Raw genomic sequence first — 21,935 nt, forward strand, 5'->3', positions numbered from 1 at the left:
GAGCCCCCGAAGCTGCGGAGGCACAGCTCCGGGGCTCCCGGGCCACGCGCTGCCGCCGCCGAGCCCAGCCGCGGCGGTTGCGGAAGCGACTCAGGCTGCCTGGACACGAGCGTCCCGGAGCCCGCGAGGAGCCGGGGGACCCCGGGCTGGAAGAAGAGCCAAGCACCCGGACAGCCTGCGGGACTGGCACTTACCGGGCCTCTCAACCCCCAGACTTTGCAACTACAGCTGGAGGAGGAGCTGGAGGAAGCTGGGGACCGACAAAAGGGAGGGGATGAACAGCAGGAGGCGCACCCCGGCGAGGGGCCGGAGCCCAGGAGCCCCGCCGGGGAACCCGACGGACTGGTCCTGGACGTGCTGGGTCAGCGGCGCCCGCCTGCCACCAAGAGACACGTCTTCTGCTCTGTGTACTGCGTGGAGAGCGACCTGCCCCGGGCCACCACCGCGGAGCAGGTCTCGCCGACCGCCTCGCCCCCTCGGGTTCCGGTGCTGAATCCTCCCAGCACCCCCTCCTCCTTCCCCAGCCCCCGGCTGTCCCTCCCAGCGGACCCCCTCTCCCCCGACGGCGGCAGCATCGAGCTGGAGTTCTACCTGGCGCCCGAGCCGTTTTCCATGCCCAGCCTGTTGGGAACTCCACCCTACTCTGGCCTGGGCGGAGTAGGGGATCCCTATGCGCCCCTCATGGTGCTGATGTGCCGGGTGTGCCTGGAGGACAAGCCCATAAAGCCCCTGCCCTGCTGCAAGAAGGCCGTGTGCGAGGAGTGCCTCAAAGTCTACCTGAGCTCCCAGGTAACTTCACCCGCATCCTCGCCCCCTCCTGTTCCCGGTTCATCATTCCAAATCACTGTCCAGGAGGTCCAGCTCTCTGCTCCCCGCTCACGGGAAGAGACACTTACTGAGGACCTCTATCAATTTCTCATATCTTAGTTATTATTTAAGTGTGTTTTGTCCTCACTGGTTTACTTGGCTGGAATTTAACTCTGCTCTGAGCTTCAGGCTTTGCTTGGCAGCTGTGGAAGGAACAAGTTACAATGACTTGCCCTCTGCTTATTTCTTTTACTAGATTGCAAGCAAGAGCTTGCTCAAAGCAGAAGGGTAAGGAGACTGTCTCATCCACCTGGTATCCCAGAAACTAACAAACAGTGGGTATGAAATAAATATTTATGGAGCTGGTGAAGGGAAGGGTTGGAATTAATATTTCAGGTCCATGATACCTGGATTTTTTTGCTACATTTATATGTTCCAGAAAAAAACATGTAAAATTAAAAAAAAAATATATTCCTTGGCCCTTGCCCACTTTTCAGTTTTCGTTTTTCCACAGTGAACTTGAAGTATGTTTCTTCACTGATGTTTTATACCACCACAGTACTTTATTTCTTGAAAAGGAAAACAAAACAGAAAGAGCAAAACAAAACATAGCAAGGCTGAGAGGTTTAACAAAACAAGCACCAGTGATGTTTTCTTCCTCAGCCTCTTATTTGAAAACTTGTTTTTTTTTCTTGGAAAGCTTGAGAGTGCAAGAGAATAGCTTTCTTACACTGAGGGTAAATGGGTTCTTCCAGCAGTTTTCAATCTGTGATGTTTCTGCCAGTGTTTTGCACAATCCTGACTGCCCTTTGATCCCGTGTCTGATTGTCCTAGGCCTATTCATCTTTCAAAACCCTGTCTGTTCAGGTGCCAACCATTCTGTGAAGTCTTACCTCACCCCTCCAGGTCACTGCTTATATACTTTCAAAATACTTCTATATATCTTACATGCACTGGAGTTGTTCCTTACGTGTCTGTTTGTCTTGCTAGACTGTCTGGACAATGTCTTGTAATCCCATATCTGGTAGTTTCATGTTGAGTCCTTCTTACGTCATAGTGTTTAATAACATTGGCTGAAGCAAACTGAACAGGGCTCCACACAGTGCGGTTCTCCCATGGTTTGTGGCTAATCCATGCCTTGGGTCTAGACTGAAAGTGTGTACTGTGCTCAACTGAAGATATGAAGGGAAACTCAGACAGAATGGAATGTTACACAAACAGTAACTTGGCAAAAATAGTTGAGATTATCCAAAAGCCTGTGAGAGACTCTGTGTCTCTTTCATGCTGCGTCCACAACAGATACTTGAAACAGTAGGAATGTCTGCTGCTCATTGTGGTAGTTTCTATGACATCACCGTCAAACTGTTCTGCTGCCATCCATGAGCAAAGCCCTGTGGTGGGATTCAGACTTTCTCACAATAAGGACCCTGCTCCAAGGAAATCGCTGTGAGAGCAGATTACATAAAAGCAATACAAGGTAGTATATAATGAGATGTAGACAGAGTAACAATACCAGGCAGCACATTCTGTTAAATGCTGAGTACAAATATCTGTGGGTTTACAAGTTCAAGGGAAGTAGTCACTGTGGGTTGGGGTACTCTGCCTAGCAGTTTGATTTCCTTAAGGCCGGCCCTTTCCCCAAAGCAGTTTTCTTTTTCTTTTTTTAATAACCATACATTAGTTTTAGGAAGTCAGTGTTTTGATCTCTAATAGAAGATCAAAAGAAGAAAAGAGAAGGAATGGGGTGGGGGGTTCAGGGAAGAATGCATAGCAAGATGAGTCAAGTGTTCATTGCAACATATAACCACTAAAGACTCCTCCAAAGAGACAGTATCTGAAGCTTGTCTGCAGTGTATGTTCCTGACCTTCTTCCAGAGCATCTGACAGAACTTTCAGTAAAGAAACGTGTTCATATTTAAAATAATAAACAGCAACCAAAAGACGAGTCACGCATGCCCAGCATGTTTCCACCTCAGGGCTTCTTCACTTGCTGTTCCTGTCCCTTCAGGTCTGTATACAAATGTCACCCCCTGTGGCCTTCACTAACCACCGTTTTAAAAGTTGAGCCTCACACCACACTCCCTCCTGCTTTATGTTTTCTCCATAGCGCTAACATACTGTCTTATACTTAAATATGCTCCATGAAACAGGAGTTTACACATGATTTGTTCACTTCTGTATCTTTAACATCCACAGCATTTTCTGGCATGTAACAGATGTGCAACCAGTAGTTATTGAATTTATGAAGAGCTTGAGATTGCCCCAGAAACCAAGGCTGGGAAGTGGTGTTCTGCGAAGACGTTAAATTCTATTCTGAATTTCTTGATATTTAAGACAGACATAGAACAGGCAAATAGGTTTGCTAAGTTTGTTATTAAACGTAGAATTAAAGAGTGTAGATAAACTTTTCGCTTATACAAAAAATAGCCTTTTCTCAGAAAAAAATATAGTCTGTGGTTGTAATATTTCTGATCTATGTTAATTTAAAGGTCCCTTTTACTCAAAGGGTCTGTGTTTCCCTGTCACTTAACCTCTGTGCCTTAATTTCCTCATCCATGAAATGTTATTGCAGATGACTATCTGTAATAACTCACCAGGTCCAAAGCAAAAGGGGATCAAACTGCATGGTTTTGCTGCCTTACTGAACCAGATCAAAGGGCATACTGAATTCTTTCTCATCTTATAAGGTTTCTCAGGTTTGACAGAAGCAAATTTGTAAAGCCTGAATTTTCATGACTCTTAAAACCTTTTGAGATGAAATATGTTTGAAATAAAGAGCTGTTGATGATATATTTCCCATTTATATGAGTTTGTACCATATTAGTGCATTATTTAACATCATTTAAGAAAATAAAGCAGAGTTTCTATTAAGATTTTTATGCAAACATTAAAAATGTATATTAAATGTGAGTTGGGATATTGCCTGGTTAAATGAATATTCTTCTAAAAAGAGATGCTCAGTTCTTTGAAAGAACATATGAACTTGGAAGATAAGAATGCAGATTTTTAGATGATAAGTTTGTTTCCATTAATGTCCTGGACTGAATATGTGGCAAAGGCCTATGGGTAGGTGTCGACAATATTTCAATCCAACGTAGCAGATAGATTGTAAATCTTTGGCACTATAGTAGATGTTGATTTAGAGTCTATAGAGCACCATGACAGAGGTTGCAGGAATTGGTTTATATTGTCTGGGTATATAAATCCTTGCTGCATACATTTTAGAAGTGCGTTTCCCAGTGGTCTACATATGTGGATGTGAATATGGCTAAAGCACATAATCCAGGGATATCTGCAATCTCCTGAGCCCTGGTAGTGTTGACCTTAGCTGGTTTGGCCTTTAGCACACATTTTCTCAGGAAGAAAGATTATCTGTTGCCTTCTTTGTTTCACAGAATAATGTTATGCTCATTTCAGAAATCCTCTACAGGTATTTTTTTTGTGATTTTGATTTAGACATAAAAATCTGTTATATGAAATATTAATATTTAGTACTTTAGATAGAGAAAGGAGAGAGTTGAGCATGCTAAAGGGCTTGCTAAAGGTAACAGCTGTTGTGGCTTTCAGCACTCTGCTTAAAAGTGCTAGGGATTGGCAGATGCATATGACTTGGAATGTGTACACCTGTCCAATGAGTATTAATAGAGACGAGCAACGCATTTCTTCTACAGATTGTGAACAAAACAGCTGCTAGATGGTAATGTCCTAAAATGACTATCTTCTATAGTCACTCCAGAATCAGTAACCTAGGGGTAAAAGCTTATATATCCTGTTATTAAACTCTGAGTCATCCAGATCTTCATGGGTAAAAGTCTAACATAAATTTTTTTCCCCTTTAAACCTTAAAGCACCTGAATATTTTTAGAAACCATCATGTTCAATATGGAGTTTGAATGCATTTGTCTTCACACAGGTGAATTTATAGGTTCTATAATGCCAGGTGTGATTTCGGTAGTCCTGAAAGTGTGAAGAATAATATGAGACTGAAATCTGTTTTGAAGTCACTGTAAAAATTTTATAAGTGAGAATTAAGGTATATATAAGCTTATACTTTTGTGTACAAAATTTATGTGTTTGTATATTTGAGGGATGTGGTAACATGTGCTTTTGTGCCTGACTGGTGGACTTATTTTCCTCTCCTCTCTCTAGTTTTCTTTAATAATAATGTCTTTCTTTTTTCTTTTACTTTTCAAAATCTTTTTTTTTTTTTGTCCTTTTTGAGACCAGCCGCACCACACTCAGCCAGTGAGCACTGTGAGCGCACTGGTCATCTGTATATAGGATCCGAACCTGCGGCGGGAGCGCTGTTGCATTCCCAGCGCCGCACTCTCCCGAGTGCGCCACGGGCTCGGCCCTCAGAATCTGATTTTAACTGGCATTTGATTTCTGCAAAGGAATATCCTGTCAATTGCTGAGCCCTTGGGCCAGCAGGACCTGGTCAGAACCATGCTGCATGGGTATTTTCCTTCCCTTCCAGCTGATAAGGCTATGTAGAGAAACCATGTGTTGTGCTGCACTGCCTAAAAGATCTCAAGGTATCATTTGATACCTTTAGAGTGTGTTTTTGTTTTTGTTTTCTTTCTCCTAGAGTTCAGCTTTTATACCTGAAATCTCTTCCTTACTTTTGATATGAAAGATGAAAAGGAGAGAATATTAGAACTTGAACTCTCGGCTTTTTATTAAGAGTTTGTGATGGGCAAAGTAGACAGATATCTGAGTGGTAATTTCTTATAATTAACTTATTTGTTTATGAATCATTTATGCATTTAACAAATATATATTGGATACCTATGCCAAGTACCATGAGATATTCTATAAATGTATTAAATGCCCTCAAAAAACTCATCTTACAGCCTTGTTGGTAGTATTTTCCCCATCTTTATCTTGTGGCATAGAAAAGCTTTTTTAAAAGTTGCCAGACAACTATGGATTTCTTTACCTCTATCTGCTCCTCTCTGGGAGATTTTTATTAAACCAATTCTGGGATGCCAGGTAGCCTTTTTTTTTGTGTGTCCGGCAATGGATTGCAACCCTCAGTGTCGCACCCGCACCTCGCTCAGCCAGTGAGTGGGAACCGGTCTGTATGTGGGATCCGAACCCTCGGCGGGAGTGCCGCCACGCTTCCAAGCGGCGCACTGTAGCAGTGCGCCACCGGGCCGGCCCCCAGCTAGCCTTTTAATAAGCACATTACTATTCCTCTTGTTAGGTTTAATCCAAAGTAATAAACCAATCCATACTTATTTCTTAATGTATGTATTTCTCAGAGCTCTTTCCAGTTGTTGAAAATACACTATTATTGTTCCTTTCAAAATATTATTGTTCCTTTCGAAATATTTACTACCTTTACTTAAAACATATTTTTACCAAGTTTGTTTTAGGTCATTCATGACAATATGGCAAATCTATAATGTTATACTTTCATAAAAAATTATTTTATTCAAATTAACTTTGTCAGAAGGGTTTTATATGATAAACTAAATGAACCTTCCCACTTAAGTTCTGTCTTAAAATAAAGATTCATTGTTCATGGGAAAATAACTCCTAGTATATATCATTCTCTGTGAGCTTTATCAGTCCTATTTGTCCCATCAATTTTGGGATAATTACACATGAATTTGCAAGTTTCGACAAGTAATAATAATAATAACCATTTATTGAACATCTATATTCTAAGCATTCTTACACATAATTTTATTGAATTCTAATGTACTTACATATTAAATATATACTACCTACCAGGCACTGTTGTGGGGGGCTGGCTATACAAGGAACTAAAACAGATAAAGCCCCTGGCCTCATAGAATTTAGGTGGTGGAGGAGACAGAAAATAAAATCAGTAAATTATTTAGTATATTAGGAGATAATAATAAGGGCTATGGAGAAAGAGAAACAAGGGAAGAATGATAAATACTGGGAATGGGGTTCTTGATATATTTGTAGTTTGGGGGGTGTTGTCAGGAAGGCTTTGTTTTACAAGGTGACTTCTGAGTGGAGAGCTTCATGACGGCAGTGAGGGAACAAACCACGAGGATGTCTAAGAGAAGAGCAAGAATATAGTTCCAAAGGCAGGAGCATGCTTGCGAGTGTCCCAGGAATGACAAAGAGATCCGTGTGGCTGAAGCGCAGAGTGTGGTGGGAAGAGGTAAGAAGATGGTGACAGGTGGAGTGAGAAAACCTGGTTGGACGGGGGCTTAAGGCTGTGAAGAATTTGCATTTCCTCTGAGTGAGATGGGAACCTATAAGAAGGTATTGAGCGGAAGAGTAACCACATATGACTTTCCCTTTAAAAGAGATTACTCTATCTCATTGTGGAGAATATACTATAGGAGGCGATGGAAGTAAATAGATCAGTTAGAAGACTATGGCATTACTCCAGAGGAGAGACAATATGATTCAGACTAGGGTGAGAGAGGTGGATATGGTTTGAACTGGTTGAATTTTGAATATATTGTGGAGATAGAACGGACAGAATTTGCTGATGACTGGATATCAGGTGAGAGAAAAAGAGTCAAGATGACTCAGGTTTGGGGCTGGCCCGGTGGCGCACTGCTACAGTGCGCTGCTTGCGAGCGCGGCGGCGCTCCCGCCGAGGGTTCGGATCCCACATACAGACCGGCTGCTCACTGGCTGAGCGAGGTGTGGGCGCAACACCGAGGGTTGCGATCCCGTTGCCGGTCCCGGTCTGGTATGGGCGCGACACTGAGGGTTGTGATCCGTTGCCGGTCACAAAAAAAGACAAAAAGGAAAAAAAAAAAAAGATGACTCAGGTTTTGAGCCCAGGCTATTAGAAAAATGGAGTTTGCCATTTAATAAGATGAGGAATACTGTATGAGGATTAGGTTTAGGGAGAATGAGGAGTTTGAAATGATGTTTGAAATGCCATTTAGACATTCATGAAGGGATGGTGAGTAGGCACTTGGCATCTGGCATTGAGAAGAGAGATCTGAGCAGAAGAGAGATCTGAGCAGAAGATATAGATCGAACGTTGATGGCATATAGATGGTGTTTAAAGCCATGAGACTAGTTGAGGCTGCCTGGGGAGTGATAGTAGATTGAGAAGGCGAATTGAGAATCAAATCTGAGCAATGAATGTTTACAAATGTGGAGTCTGGGATATATGGAAGAACAGCAGGGAGTCTGAAAGGGAGTGGGCCGATTAGGCAAGAAGACATCTAAGATATAGTGCTTACCTAGGAGCCAAATAAAGACGGTTTTTTTAAAGGGAAAGAGTAATCATCTGTGTCTAATGCTTCTGATAGTTCCAGCAGGAGGAGGATTGAAATTGACTTGCATTTCCCAACCAGGAGGTTATTGGTTACTGAACAGTGCTGTTTTTATTGGCAATCGTGGGGTTAGCCTTCTGATTGCAGTGGGTTCAAGGAACAGGAACAACCCCATTTTTGTACTGTAGGTAGAAGATTGGTACAAGAAGAAACTCAAGGTTAGATAGATTACATAACTTGCCCAAAGTCACAAAGCTAGGAAATGGCAGTGGTTGGATTTAAATTCAGGTTCATTTGGCTCTAAAATCCATGGTTCTTTTACATTATTTAAGTGTATTATTTATAAGCTAAATATGTTAGATTTTTACCAAACTCAGCCTCATGTTTATGTAAGAAAATCAAGAGGAATTTGCTCTAGAAAAGCTATGATTTAACTTACTGTGAAGTTTTAATGGCAGCATACTCTCCTGTTTTCTTCATAATTTTCTGGTCATTTTGTTTTCATTCGAGCTTTCTCTTATTTTACCATCTCTTGATGTTGTTGTCTGCATGGTCCTGTCTTAATTAAGCCTTCTCTCTTCTCTCTTTTATACTGTTAGTGGGGCTACCTCATTCACTCCCAGGGTTTCAGGTAGCACCTATCTACTGTTCACTACCAAGTCTTTATCTCCAGCCACATCACTCTCCTCATGTTTAGTACCATATAGATGACTCTCACGTGTGGACAATTCTAGTTGGATGTTGCACCCGTGACCACCTTAAACTTGACTTCTTGAAACAAAATTCCCCCATTTCCTCCTTTTTCTTCTCTCTTGCTAGAAGCTATGCTCCTTCTTTGGGATTCCCTGTTTCCATCAGTTGTACCCAGGTCAGAAACTTGGGGGATCACCAATGGCTTTTTTTTCTCCCTCACCTCCCATATCTCATTAATCACCAAGTCCTTTTAATTCTACATCCTAGAAATATTTCTGTACTTTTCTCTATTTCTGCTGTCCTTTCCCTTGCATCATTTCTCTCTTGGATTCTAACAACAGCTTCCTACTTGATTCCAGTGCTCTACTCTTGTATGTCTCCAATCTATTTCCACGCTAAAGCCAGAGGGGCTTTTATAAAATGCAGGACAGGGCTTGGCACTCTTCCTTCCTAGCTTTTCAACTTCTGCCTCTTGCTTTAAGAGTAGAATCTAAACTTTGTAACATTGTTTGCCTGTCCCTGAGTGATCTGCCTCCTACATGCTTCTCTAAGCTATGTTTTTCATCAAGTATCCCCCAAAGCCTATAGCCATATTAAATACCTTTTTGTTGTTTGAGTGCTCCACGATTCTCTTCATTATGAGCCTTTACCTTTAGTGACAGGAAGTTCTGTCTTAGAGGACACCTCTTTCTTTCCTCGCTGTCCCATCTCTCTTGGCCTCTTTCAAACCTATTCATTCTTCTAGCCTTGGCTTAGACATTCTTCTGTGAGAATTCTTCTTGACCCCCTACATCTGGATTAAGCATCTTCCCCATATTCTTTGGTAACCCTCTTTACCTAAGATCACCAAACAATGTAGGAGTCTTACTATAAAATTATTTCTCTGTATTTAAATTGCCTGTTTCCTGCTCTGTGGTCATTAAACTATAAAGCCCATTAGACTCTAAAGCTTGATGCATGAAAAGACCTTGTTAATATCTTTTTTGCTGATTAATTTTCTAACTCTTTGTGAGTTATAGGCATGGAACGAGTATGTGTAGAGTGTACTTACTTATTCCATAAATAATTAATACACTAGAGACTGGTGTTGTCAATATATAAACTTGGAATAGAAAGTCAAAATGATATTTTAAAATGAAAATTTCAGCATTTCATTATCTTGCTTAAAAACTTGTGAGACCATGCCACTGCTTTACATAAAGATCCCAGCTCATAACACAGCTGATAAGATCTGGTTCCTGTGATCCTCTTCAGTCTCTTCTTCTGCCACTCCAGCTCTCTTCTCTCCAGACATAGCACACTTCCATTGATTAATTTCTCCTCGGTCTTCCGTAAGTCTTCAGGCTGAATTATTCCTGCTGTTAATGCTATTAGAGTCCTCTTTACTCTGCTGCCATTGTATTTATCCCTTTTAGTAATTATGTGTTTGTAATATGATTTGATGTTCCATGGACTATCTGTAACACCCCCCTCCCCGCCATCGTTTGAGCTTCTTTCATAACTAGCAATAACACAGAGCCCAGAACAGAGAAGGGGCTCAATAAATATCTGTTAAAGACTGAGTGATTGATTGAAAAAAAAAATTATAGTATGTTTAGGTTGGTAGAAAAAGTGAGCTAAATATTTGAATCTGAACTTTTGACATCTTATTCCACAATATATTCAAATTTTGAATGAAGTAAAATATTATGGCCTGAGTCTTTATCCTAGCATTCTGTGTATCACTGAGGTATTTCTTCTTTAATTATAATACCTGTTGTGATTACTGTGCCTGCTGCAGAACAAATTCCTTCAGAACTTAGGGGCATAAGAACCATTTTATTCTGATCATGTCATTGTGGATCAGGAATTTGGGAGGGGCTCAGCTGGTCAGTTCACACTTGGGGTTTCTCATGCAGTGGTCAAATATGGGCCCATTCACTTGGCTGGTAGCTGATGTTGGCTTTTTTTTTTTTTTTCCTTTTTGTCTTTTTTTCCTGTCCGGCAACGGATCGCAACCCTCAGTGTCGCGCCCGTACCGGACCAGGACCGGCAACGGGATCGCAACCCTCGGTGTTGCTCCCACACCTCGCTCAGCCAGTGAGCGGGAACCGGTCTGTATGTGGGATCCGAACCCTCGGCGGGAGCGCCACCACGCTCCTAAGCGGCGCACTGTAGCAGTGCGCCACCGGGCCGGCCCCTGATGTTGGCTATTGTCAGGGAGTTGGGCTGTGGCTATCTGTGGAGTGCCTGCATGTGACCTTGCCAGCACAGCGGTCTCAGGGCTTCTGACTCGGAGGCTGACTTCCCTCAGTGGCAGTGTCCAAGGAAGCCAGGTGGAAACTGCACAGTCTTTTGTGCCCCAACTTTAGAAGTCCATAAGCATCTCTTGGGCAAAGCAGTCACAAGCCTGCGCAGATTCAAGGGGAAGGAACATTGACCCCAACTTTTGGGGGGGGCAAGTGTCAAAGAATTTGGGGCCATATTTTAAAACTACCACACTACCTGAGGCAAAAATCAGTCATGTTGTGAATTTAGGTAGTAAAGCTTTTGAACCTGAATTTTAATCTTTTTTTTTTTTTTTAATTTATGTCTTGTCAGTCATTTAAGTATTTCCAACTCATATCATTATATTGGTTAATATACTTTGGTGTTGTGGATTTTTTTGTGCCTTATCTTTTAATAATTTAATAAGAAAGATTCACTTAGTTTTTAAGCAAAGCTTGTATAAAAGCTGTTCTCTTTTAAAATTAAATAGTTTAGATAATTCCATTATAACTGAAATATGTCAAGTCAGGGTCAGCTTATAATAATTCTGTTAACACCACTTAAAATTATTCTGTACAGTATATATAATTTTCTTTTCATTATATCAAAATTTCAGCTTCAGTGGTAGTTAAAATATTATTTGAAACATTTAAGATAATCTTACTTAATAAAAAGTATTGATGTAACTGATTTTTTTTGTAGTCCAGAAATACTGTACAGAAATAGTATTGTATCTAATGACACCTTAGATTTAACCATCCTAGTTAATCTTTGTTAAATTGGCCCACTATTGGGTTTTTGTTGTTTATGGTATTCTAGTTTGAGTGGGTAATTTTATCATTTGATACTGTCTTCTTGAGTAGATAACTGCTTAAGTTTCCAAAGCATATATGTTGTACTCAGGAGTTTCTTCCTGGTTGAGGATCTGTGTACCTTGAAACAGAGGGGGTATATTGCTTTTATGATGTGCCCCTCCCCACCTTTTCTGGCTCAGGTAACTAAATTCTGGGCCTATTCATTCATGTGAATGACTAATCCTTTCTAAAATCTTTCTAAGCTATTTTCCTCAATACTCTTTCTACTGTAAGATTCAGAAGCTAATTATAGGCTACATAGGCTACCTAGCAAATTACTTCCCTTTTGTGGTGTTGATTCTTGCTGTATTTCCTCACTTGGTTATTGGCCATGCTCAGTGTTTGAAGCTCATTAGCTCTGAGTTGAATGTGGCAAGTTAAATCACCACAGCTTTCGCCTTGGCTGCTTAACAATTTAAAACAGCAGAGAAAATGAAACAATTGCTTATAAGCCATTTTTCTTAATGTTTAGAGTTTAGATGGTTATTACTTTATGTCTGTCTAAGTAGAGCTGTTGGGCACAATCTGAAGTGACTTCGATAGGGCTGGATCCAAGTGCACCTTTTTTACAGAAGCGGATGACCTCAGTGGGAAGAATGAATTTCATTCTCCTGCCAGAGATGCCTTTGGTGGGAAATGATAGTGCAATCCCAAGAGTTCTCATTTATCCTACTCTTAACTTCATTTTTTCCCTCCTAGGGTACCATTTTTCCTCCTCAAGATTATTTATAAAAGAAACACTTTGAAAATAGTAGGCTCTTAAAATTAAAGAAAGACTGTGTGTACGTGTTGGTGCTTTATGTTAAACTTAAATGTATGTGTACATATGTGTGTATATATATATACACACATATATATTTACATGCTGTATCTGTCAAATTCTCAAGGTTATTTATTTGTGTGTTAAAATAGGAATATTTGCTATTTTTAACTAAAATCTAATTATAGTCATAGCTAGTTAAGTTCATGAATTTCAAGTGTAAAATCAACCAAAATAGGTAACCCTTGGGTTTACTCCTTTTTGTGTTCTTAGTTTTTAGTGTCATTTTGTGAGTCTTTGAGGCTTCACCCTCAAAAAGCTTGAAGGGAAAGCTTACAAGGAATGATTGGAAAGAAAACACTGAATTTTTTTTTTTTTTTTTGTCTTTTTTCGTGACCGGCAACGGATCGCAACCCTCAGTGTCGTGCCCGTACCAGACCGGGACCGGCAAGAGGATCGCAACCCTCGGTGTTGCGCCCGCACCTCGCTCAGCCAGTGAGCGGGAACCAGTCTGTATGTGGGATCCGAACCCTCGGCGGGAGTGCCGCCGTGCTCCCAAGCGGCGCACTGTAGCAGTGCGCCACCGGGCCGGCCCTGAATTTTTTCTTAATACTTTTTTGTTTGTTTGTTTTCAGGACTTTTGAAAGAAACTGTTCAATCATGCTTTTCTCTTTTAAAAACACTAGTATATCTACAAACTTTAGAAACTTGGAAATAATTTTCTGTCTTAAAAATCATCCAAATGAAGAGCTTCAGAGAGTGTTTAATTCATTTGTTTAAAATTTTTAAAAAATTAATACATTCTGATTAGTTGCAAGAAGAGTTGATTGACATCAGGAAAGATGCAAATCTACTAGGTGAATTTCAGCAACGATCTTTGCATAATTGGTAGAAGAGACACAAAAGTAAATATAATGATTTAGTAAGCACAGACAACATTATACTTTTTTGCATCTCCTTGTCTGAGGTGACTTTTCAGTTGACAGTTGTTAAAACAAACTATTGAAATAAATTGAACATAGATATTAGAAGCCCAGGATTACTAAATGCTGAACAAAGAGTTTAAAAAAATAACGAAGCCAGTTCTAACACGTTGCTTTCACAATTATTAGTGATGGCAAAATGTTTTATATCATTAATAAATTAAATTGAAATGAAGATGCGGAAGAAATCACTGGAACTTTTGTGTTGTTCTGTTCTAATATCCTTTTGGTTTATTGTAATCTCAATGGATTGGACAGAACCCTGGTGTTTGCTCAGGAGGCTAATGAGGCCGAGGCCAAGGTCAAGTAGGCAGTCTCTTAGCAGGCTGATTAATGACATGGTGATCTGTGGCCATAAACTACCCTTAACCCTGTACAGTCATATCATAAAGTGTCTGCTTTTGATCATAAGACTGTAGCTGAGACAAGATGGAGGAATTACTATTAATCTTGTCATCTCTTCTGCAAAAGCAAATTGAACCACACGTTCGATAGATGATTAGTGAGTTGGAGAGCTTTTTACATAGAGAAATCTTCACTTCTACTGGCTGAGAGTATCTTTTCTTTCACTGTAGTCAAGAGCTACGTATGTCTGTTTCCTCTCGCTTGTAACAGAATACCTGAAATTGGGTAATTTATAAAGATAAGAGGTTTATTTCTTATGATTTTAGAGGCTGGGAAGTCCAAGGTGTAGGGGCACATCTGGTGAGGACCTTCTCGGCAGGGACTCTCTATCGAGTCCCAAGGAGGTGCGGGTATCATATGGTGAGGGCTGAGGCAGAGCATGTCCACATGCTTTCTTCCTCTCCTTATAAAGCCACCAGTCTACTCCCTGATAACCTATTAAATTATTAACTAACTTATTGATTAACCAGTTAATCCATGAGTGGGTTAATCCATTCATGAAAGCATAACCCTCATGATCCACTCACCTCCCAAAGGCCCTGCCTTTCAACACTGCCACACTGAAGATCAAGTTTCCACATGAGCTTTGGAGAAGACAGACATTTAAACCATAGCATTCTGCCCATGACCCCCCAAAGTTAATGTCATTCTCACATACAAGTACGTTCATTCCATCTCTGTAGGCCCCAAATTTTAACTTGTTCCAACTCCAATGCCAAAGTCGAAAATCCCAAGCGCCTTCTATGAAATCAAAACAAGTTATCTACTTCCAAGATACAGTGGTGGGACAAGCATAGGGTATATACACTAGTAGGTCTAGTCTCTAGTAGTCTGTAGTCGGTTTAAGGGAATCAAAAGGGGAAAGGGGGCCAAGCCCGTGGTGCACTTGGGCGAGTGCGGCGCTGGGAGTGCAGCAGCGCTCCCGCCGTGGGTTCGGATCCTATATAGGGATGACCGGTGCGCTCACAGCGCAAAAGACAAGGAGATAAAAGAATCCCCAGGGCCCTGAAAATGGAGCAAATAGTCCGCTCTCAGGCTTGGTCCTGCGTCAATTACTTTGACCTGAACTAACCCATGATGTGAGCCTGTTTGAATGTGGTCACTGGAAGGCTTTCTTCTGCGGGTGTGAGGAACAGCATGCAATATCACTTTACTGCCCCAACTGGTACAAATTGCTATCACATGGCTCAGTTATTAAATACAAAAAAAAAAAAAAAAAAGGGGATAAAAAGTAAAAAAAAAGGGGGGGGAAAGGAGCTGGAGTATTGTACTATTAAAAATATTTACTCAGCACAAAATATTTGCTTAGCATCATGCTAATCACGAAGAGAAAAAGAAACAATGTGTCCTTGTAGTCCATGATCCATCTTCTTAGACAGCTTAGAAATTGGGTAGGTGAAAAGTAAGTTCTCCAGGCAAAAATTAGGGAATGAGTGTGACTAGACTGTGTGATGCTGATTGTTGACTTAAATGGTTCTAGGAAGAGAAAGCTGTGTTTATGGAAGTAGAAAAAGTTAGAATTTGGCTATTGTGTGAAGAGTGGTTGTTGCTGCACAGGGAGAGTAGAAGGAAGTTAGGGGAGGGGCTACTCTAAAGTGAGCTGGCGTGAACAGCTCACATACGCAGAAACGTATGTGTGGAAACAGAGAGGGTGTGCAGGTGACCATGACCGGAGAGGGGCTCAGATAGGCAGTGTGGCAGATACAGGTGGGGAGGTGAGAGCTGAATGGTGAGAGCAAGGGCGTGCAGAATGAAAATCTCAGCGCAGAGCACAGCACCACAGGCAGAGGGACCAGACAACATGTATATCCTAGAGTGGGCACAGGTGTGGTGAGTTTCAAGAACTGAAGGAGGCAGTGTAGCTGCAACAGCGCAGCAAGCCGAGGGGAGCTGGGTCAGAGATGCTTACAGAGGTAAATGGGCGTCAGATCATGTAGATCCTGTACGGAACTGATAGTTTATTCCAACTGGGATGGGAAGTCATTGGACAGTTTGGTAGAGCCGTAAAATAGTTAATGTTTTAAAGGGATTCTGGCTTCTGTGTAGAGAATGAATTATGTTTGAGGGGGAAGAACAACAAGAATAGAAGCAGAGAGACAGGTTAGGAGGCGACTGCAGGAGTCCAAAGCAGAGGTAATAGTGGTTTTCCCTAGTATACAAGCAGCAGAGATTGTTCTTTCGCATGTCCAATCACTCAGTGGATTTTTGCCTTTAAAAGGTGTTGGAGGTACATTGCCTTTGGTCCAGCAGAATGTCATTAATGCTTGTCCTTGCAACCTGTTCTGTTGAAGGGAACCCTAAGTAGTGCAACCCCTTTCAGCAGCCACAGTCTTTATCTTTTAAGCAGTTTAGGATTAATCTCTGTTCATCTTGATTCTCTCTCATATTTTACCTGTCTGAGATGGATTTGTTTGTTTATTTGTTTTTAATTGTTTGGTTTCAAAGACCCCTTATAAAAAGTTACTGAATGAAAAATATGGAAACATCTTTTGAAAAGATGCCCATAGTTGTTATTTTCCTGATTAAGTGTAAGAATCGTTTTATCAAAAAACTTGAGGCGTACTCTCCTTCCTAATTTTCTGCAATTTGCTTTTTTTTAGTCTTTCCTCTATGTGATGCTCAACGATTTGCCTTCATTATTATCTAAAACATAATAGGAACTCCCACCCTCCCTTCCCACAGATAAAAAAGGTCTTACTGGCCAACTTTCTGTTCTGAGAGGATGTTATTAGAATCTTTTAGTAATTCTATTCAGTTCTTGTCCTTATTTTATGGAGTGGTTTTGGATAACTGTCATTTGCTTCCCCTATCAATTCCTGTTCAATTGCTCATATTCCTGTCCTCCTCCTAACTCTTGTTTTTGTAACAGTGTTCTCTTGTAGTGTAAATTCCACTTCCTCTACCTTTAATAGCAACGGCCCAGGGGTCATGATTGTGGCCTTTTCTTTGTTTTTAGTAAGAGTCTGGTGATAAAGTAACTGCCTAAACAGAGATCTGCTTTTTCATTTTATGCTGAGTTGCCCTCTCCCCATACTTTGGTTTGTTTATTTTACAGAGTTCTAAGTGTTTCCTCTAATTATACTTTTTATTAGTCAAAAGATCAGTAATATTTCATTAGAGATAATAAATGTCTATGTGATTTTTTCTTAATTTATGAAAAAACCTCAAGTATTATCTTTAAATAGATGTGCGCGTCTTGCCTAGATTTTAGAAGAATATATGTTTCATGACCGTTTTCTCAGTTTTCTCTCCATATAACACTTACCACTGGATAAAAGTAATTTAAGGAGCAGTAGTATTTACTGAACTTAAAATAAGCAAGAGCAATCACAGACACTATCTAAGAGTACTTTTTTTTTTTCCTTTTTGTCTTTTTTCGTGACCGGTAACGGGATTGCAACCCTCGGTGTTGCGCCTGCACCGCGACCGGCAACGGGATCGCACCCCTCGGTGTTGCGCCCGCACCGCGCTCAACCAGTGAGCAGACCGGTCTCTATATGGGATCCGAACCCCCTGCCGCCGCGCTCCCAAGCTCCGCACTCTACAGAGTGCGCCACTGGGCCGGCCCTATCTAAGAGTACTTTAATGTTAAATGTTTTCGAAACAATTTGAGAAAAACTGAAATAATTAAAAAATTTGACTTTATATTTTATATTTAGAACATTCATTTAATTTGTAAAATCTTATTTCAGTTTTTTTCTAGTAATTTAGTTTTTTCCTATATTAATCTTTCTGTCAAGAATTAATTCATTTCAAAGTGAATTCAGTGTTTGCAAACCATTCTTCTATAAGTATGAATGAGATTTGATTTTTTTTTTTTTTTTTTTTTTTTTTTTTTTTTTTTCCTTGTCCGGCAACGGATCGCAACCCTACGTGTCGCCCCCCTACCTCAGTGTTGCCCCCGTACCGGACCGGGGACCGGCAATGGGATCGCAACCCTCGGTGTTGCTCCCGCGCCTCGCTCAGCCAGTGAGCGGGAACCGGTCTGTATGTGGGATCCGAACCCTCGGGCGGGAGTGCCGCCACGCTTCCCAAGCGGCGCACTATCCAGTGCGCCACCGGGCCGGCCCGAGATTTGATTTTTAGATCTTGTATTAGTCCGTTTTCATATTGCTATAACAGAACACCTGAGACTGGGAAACTTATAAAGAAAAAAGTTTTATTTGGCTCGCGATTCTGGGACAGCTGTATCTGTGCGGGCCTCAGGCTGCTTGCACTCATGGCAGGCAACCATAGGGTGCAGGGAGATCACACAGTGAAATAAAGCAAGAGTGAGAGGAAAGGGAAGTGTCATACTCCTTTTACCAACCAGCTCTCTATTAATCTATATCCATGACCCAAACACTTTCCAACACTGCTGCATGGGGGATCAGATTTCAATATGAGCTTTGGGGGGACAAACATATTCAAACTATATTAGATCTCAGCAGTTTAACACTTTTCCTGAAAAGTATCTCTTTTATTGAAAAATAGGACATATTTCAAAAGGTAATACAAGATACTTTTTAAATGTTTATCTCACTTTATAGATACTTTGATATTTTCTGTGGCAAAAATGTAGTCATTGGTACCTCATATTATGGGAAAATTCCATAGTCTAAATCCTACCCCCACCCACCAAAAAAAGTATTTCTGCATTGCATTTTGTTTTAATACATTTTACGTAATAAGTTACAACCATTGCCATCTTGTAGATTATTTATCATTAATAACATATTTATATATGATGCTATACTAGATCTCGCCTGAAAACAAATTAAACAATTGTTTTACCTACATACTTACCTTCTAAAGTCTTTTAATTTCTGTATGATTTGCAAATACTTGTTTCCCTAGTCACTTTTGGTACATCATTGATAAAAGAAAAAAGAAAAAAAAAAGTCAAAAGTTGATGACTTTGTGGTAAATGAAAGTAATTTACTCTGTTGCTGGTGAGAAGAATGGAAAGGAGTTTGTGTTACTCACATGTGTCTTTTTTTTTTTTTCATGGTGGCTGGCTAGTATAGGGATCCAAACCTAGGACCAAGGTGTTATGAGGCTGCACTCTAACCAACTGAGCTAACTGGCCAATCCCTTGTATTACTCAGATGTTACCTTTGAATAATATTGAAGAGCTGTGAAAGGAAGCCATTGATTTTTCCTTGGCTAGCAGGTTTGCTGTTGATTCATGGAAGGGTGAGAAAAGGGAAAAAGCAGATGTAACTGTCATAGTAAAAGGTCCACTTTATAGAGTACTTTGTTCTAAAGGAAAAAAGTTTCCATATTTTCTAAGTCTCACCAACCCCCCCAGTAGGGGTCTTAACTTGGGAAGTCTATCAGTTCATGGATCTCTTCAAAAGGTTCATAAATGCCCTAAAATCTTACGCAAAATCCATTTTCTCTTGAGACTAGGTCAATAAAATTTATTAAGTTTTTGGACCATTGCCCCAAAAAAGTTTAGAGCCACTGATTTTAAAAGGTTTTCATGACATGTGAGGTAGAGACTATCAAATTCTGGTGATTTTCTGGTTTTCATGGTAACTAATGTGTGCGCTAGAACCCTGAGTATTTAGTCTGTTTAATCAAATTGAGAAGATTAAATTAGTTGAGTGAAATATGGCCAGGACAAATGTAAATTTAGAGCTCAGTGGTGGTTTAGTGGATTTATGTCCTAACTTCTCACTGCTGCAAAGGGCTTTAGAGATCATATAATTACAGGTAGATAGCTATGTATCAAAGCTGCCTGTTTCCAATCAGATACTTATATGAATGGAGGTGACCAGTAAGAAATAATAAAACTTCAACGAGTCTTTCTGTTCCATCTTCTATGTAATCCTCACTTTTTTAAGGAGGGGGGGTGCATAATAGTGACCTTTTACCTCCATTAAAATTAATTAGTTGGTAAAATTAATTTCTACAGTTCTTTGTAGACCTATTTCAAATGCAGTGCTTACCTATTGGGCCAGTAAAAAGAGACTTGGAGTTAGAAGATTTGGGTTTTAATCTTGGTAATAATCATTGGTATGATTTTGGTAATAATCATGTAACTCTTGGAAAAGACTTTAATGGGTTGGTTTCTTAGTCCATTGTGCTGCTAGAACAAAATATCTGAGTCTGGGTAATTTACAAACAACAAATTTATTTCTCACAATTCTGGAGGCTGGGAAGTGCAAGAGGAGGGAGTTGGTAGTAGGTGCAGTGTCTGATGAGGGCCTTGTCTCTGCTTCGGAGATGGAGCCTTGAATGCTGTGTCCTCCAAAGGGGACTAATGCTGTGTCCTCACATTGCAGAAGGGATAAAAAGGCAAAAGGCACATCCTTCAACCTTTTTTATAAGGTCACTAATCCCATTCATGATGGTTCCATCTCATGGCTTAATCACCTCCTGAAGGCCCCATCTCTTAAGGCTATCGCATTGTCAGTAAAGTTTCAACATATGAATTTTGGGGGACATTCAGATCATAGCAGTTGGTGTATATGAAACATTGTCACATTGTAAAGTGTTTATATTATGTGGTTAATATGAGCTTGATAAATAAAGGCACACTTGGTCAATACAAAAGCAATAAGAAAAAGGATATTATAGTCCCATTTCCCTCCTTAATATTAATTGTAAATATCCTAAATAAAATGCTAGCAATAAAATCCAGAGCAAATGCATTTAAAAAAACCCCTCAATGTTACATCACCATCAAGGAGAATTTATATTAGGATTCAAATGAACTTTATTTAATCTCAATAAATCTATTTCATATCGTTTATCACATTAATAGATTGAAGGAGAAAAACCTTATTATAATTTCAGTACATGAAGAAAAGCATTCATTAAAGTTAAAAATAAGAAATTCTTTCATCTTTTAAGGATGTGCCAAAAAGTTACAGTACATATCAAACTTAATGGTGAAACCTTAGAAGCATTTCCACTAAATTGGAAAAAAGACAGAGATTTTTGCTGTCACTATTGCTATTTAGCTTAATAGTGGTGGTCCTAACCAATGCAATACTAGAAAGACAGAAAGATTTCCAGTCTGGAAAGGAATAAATGGTCATTATTTCTAGAGGATATGATTATGTACATATAATATCCAAGAGAATCCAAAATTAAACTATTAGAACCATAGGAGGACCTTGAAGAAGACTTGGTATACTATTCACCAGCCAGAACCAAGTAGAAAAAGAAATTCCATGGATCCTCATACCAGCCAGCCACCAAAATTAATTAATTAATTTAAAAAAAATTTTTTTAAAGAGCAAGAAATTACATTCAAACAGGTTCCTAGAAATAAATCTAAAGGCATCCAAGGTACTTACAGAGAAAATGATTAATCAGTGAGGGAAATAAAGAAGATCTGAATTATTGTAAAGATATGACCCACTGCATGGGAAGATGCAATATCATAAAGATGTTAGTTTTTTGGAATTAACCTGTAAGTTTAATGTATATCAACAGATTTATTTTGTATGTGTTGAAGAATAAGGGACCAAGATTAACAAAGAAAATTCTGAATAAGCAAGTAGGGAAATTTTGCCCTACCAAATATTGTTCAGGTTGCTATTATAACAAAATACTTTAGAGTGTGTAACTTACTACCAAATATTGTGCAGGTTGCTATTATAACAAAATACTTTAGAGTGTGTAACTTATAAACAACAGAAATTTATTTCTCGCAGTTCTTTTTTTTTTCCTTTTTGTCTTTTTTCGTGTCCGGCAACGGATCGCAACCCTCAGTGTCGCGCCTGTACCGGACCAGGACCGGCAACGGGATCACAACCCTCGGTGTTGCTCCCACACCTCGCTCAGCCAGTGAGCGGGAACCGGTCTGTATGTGGGATCCGAACCCTTGGCGGGAGCGCCGCCGCGCTTCCCAAGCGGCGCACTGTAGCAGTGCGCCACCAGGCCGGTCCCCGAGATGAAAGAATTTCTGATCTTGAAGATAGTCTTTTTGAAACAATCCAGATGAAACAAAAAAGAGGGGGAGGGCAGG

General features: G+C 40.2%; 1 protein-coding gene across 1 annotated transcript in view; it reads left to right on the forward strand.

Moving 5' to 3' along the window:
• RNF217 (ring finger protein 217) overlaps positions 1-21,935 on the forward strand; it is a 230,020-nt gene that overhangs the window by 111,234 nt on the left and 96,851 nt on the right. The window contains exon 3 of the mRNA XM_008572519.1: positions 4-789. Within this exon, the coding sequence (XP_008570741.1) occupies positions 4-789 (786 nt within the window). The remainder of the gene's footprint in view (positions 1-3; positions 790-21,935) is intronic.

Source organism: Galeopterus variegatus, unplaced genomic scaffold (assembly GCF_000696425.1).
Source record: "Galeopterus variegatus unplaced genomic scaffold, G_variegatus-3.0.2 Scaffold47, whole genome shotgun sequence".
In the NCBI taxonomy this organism is placed as follows: domain Eukaryota; kingdom Metazoa; phylum Chordata; class Mammalia; order Dermoptera; family Cynocephalidae; genus Galeopterus; species Galeopterus variegatus.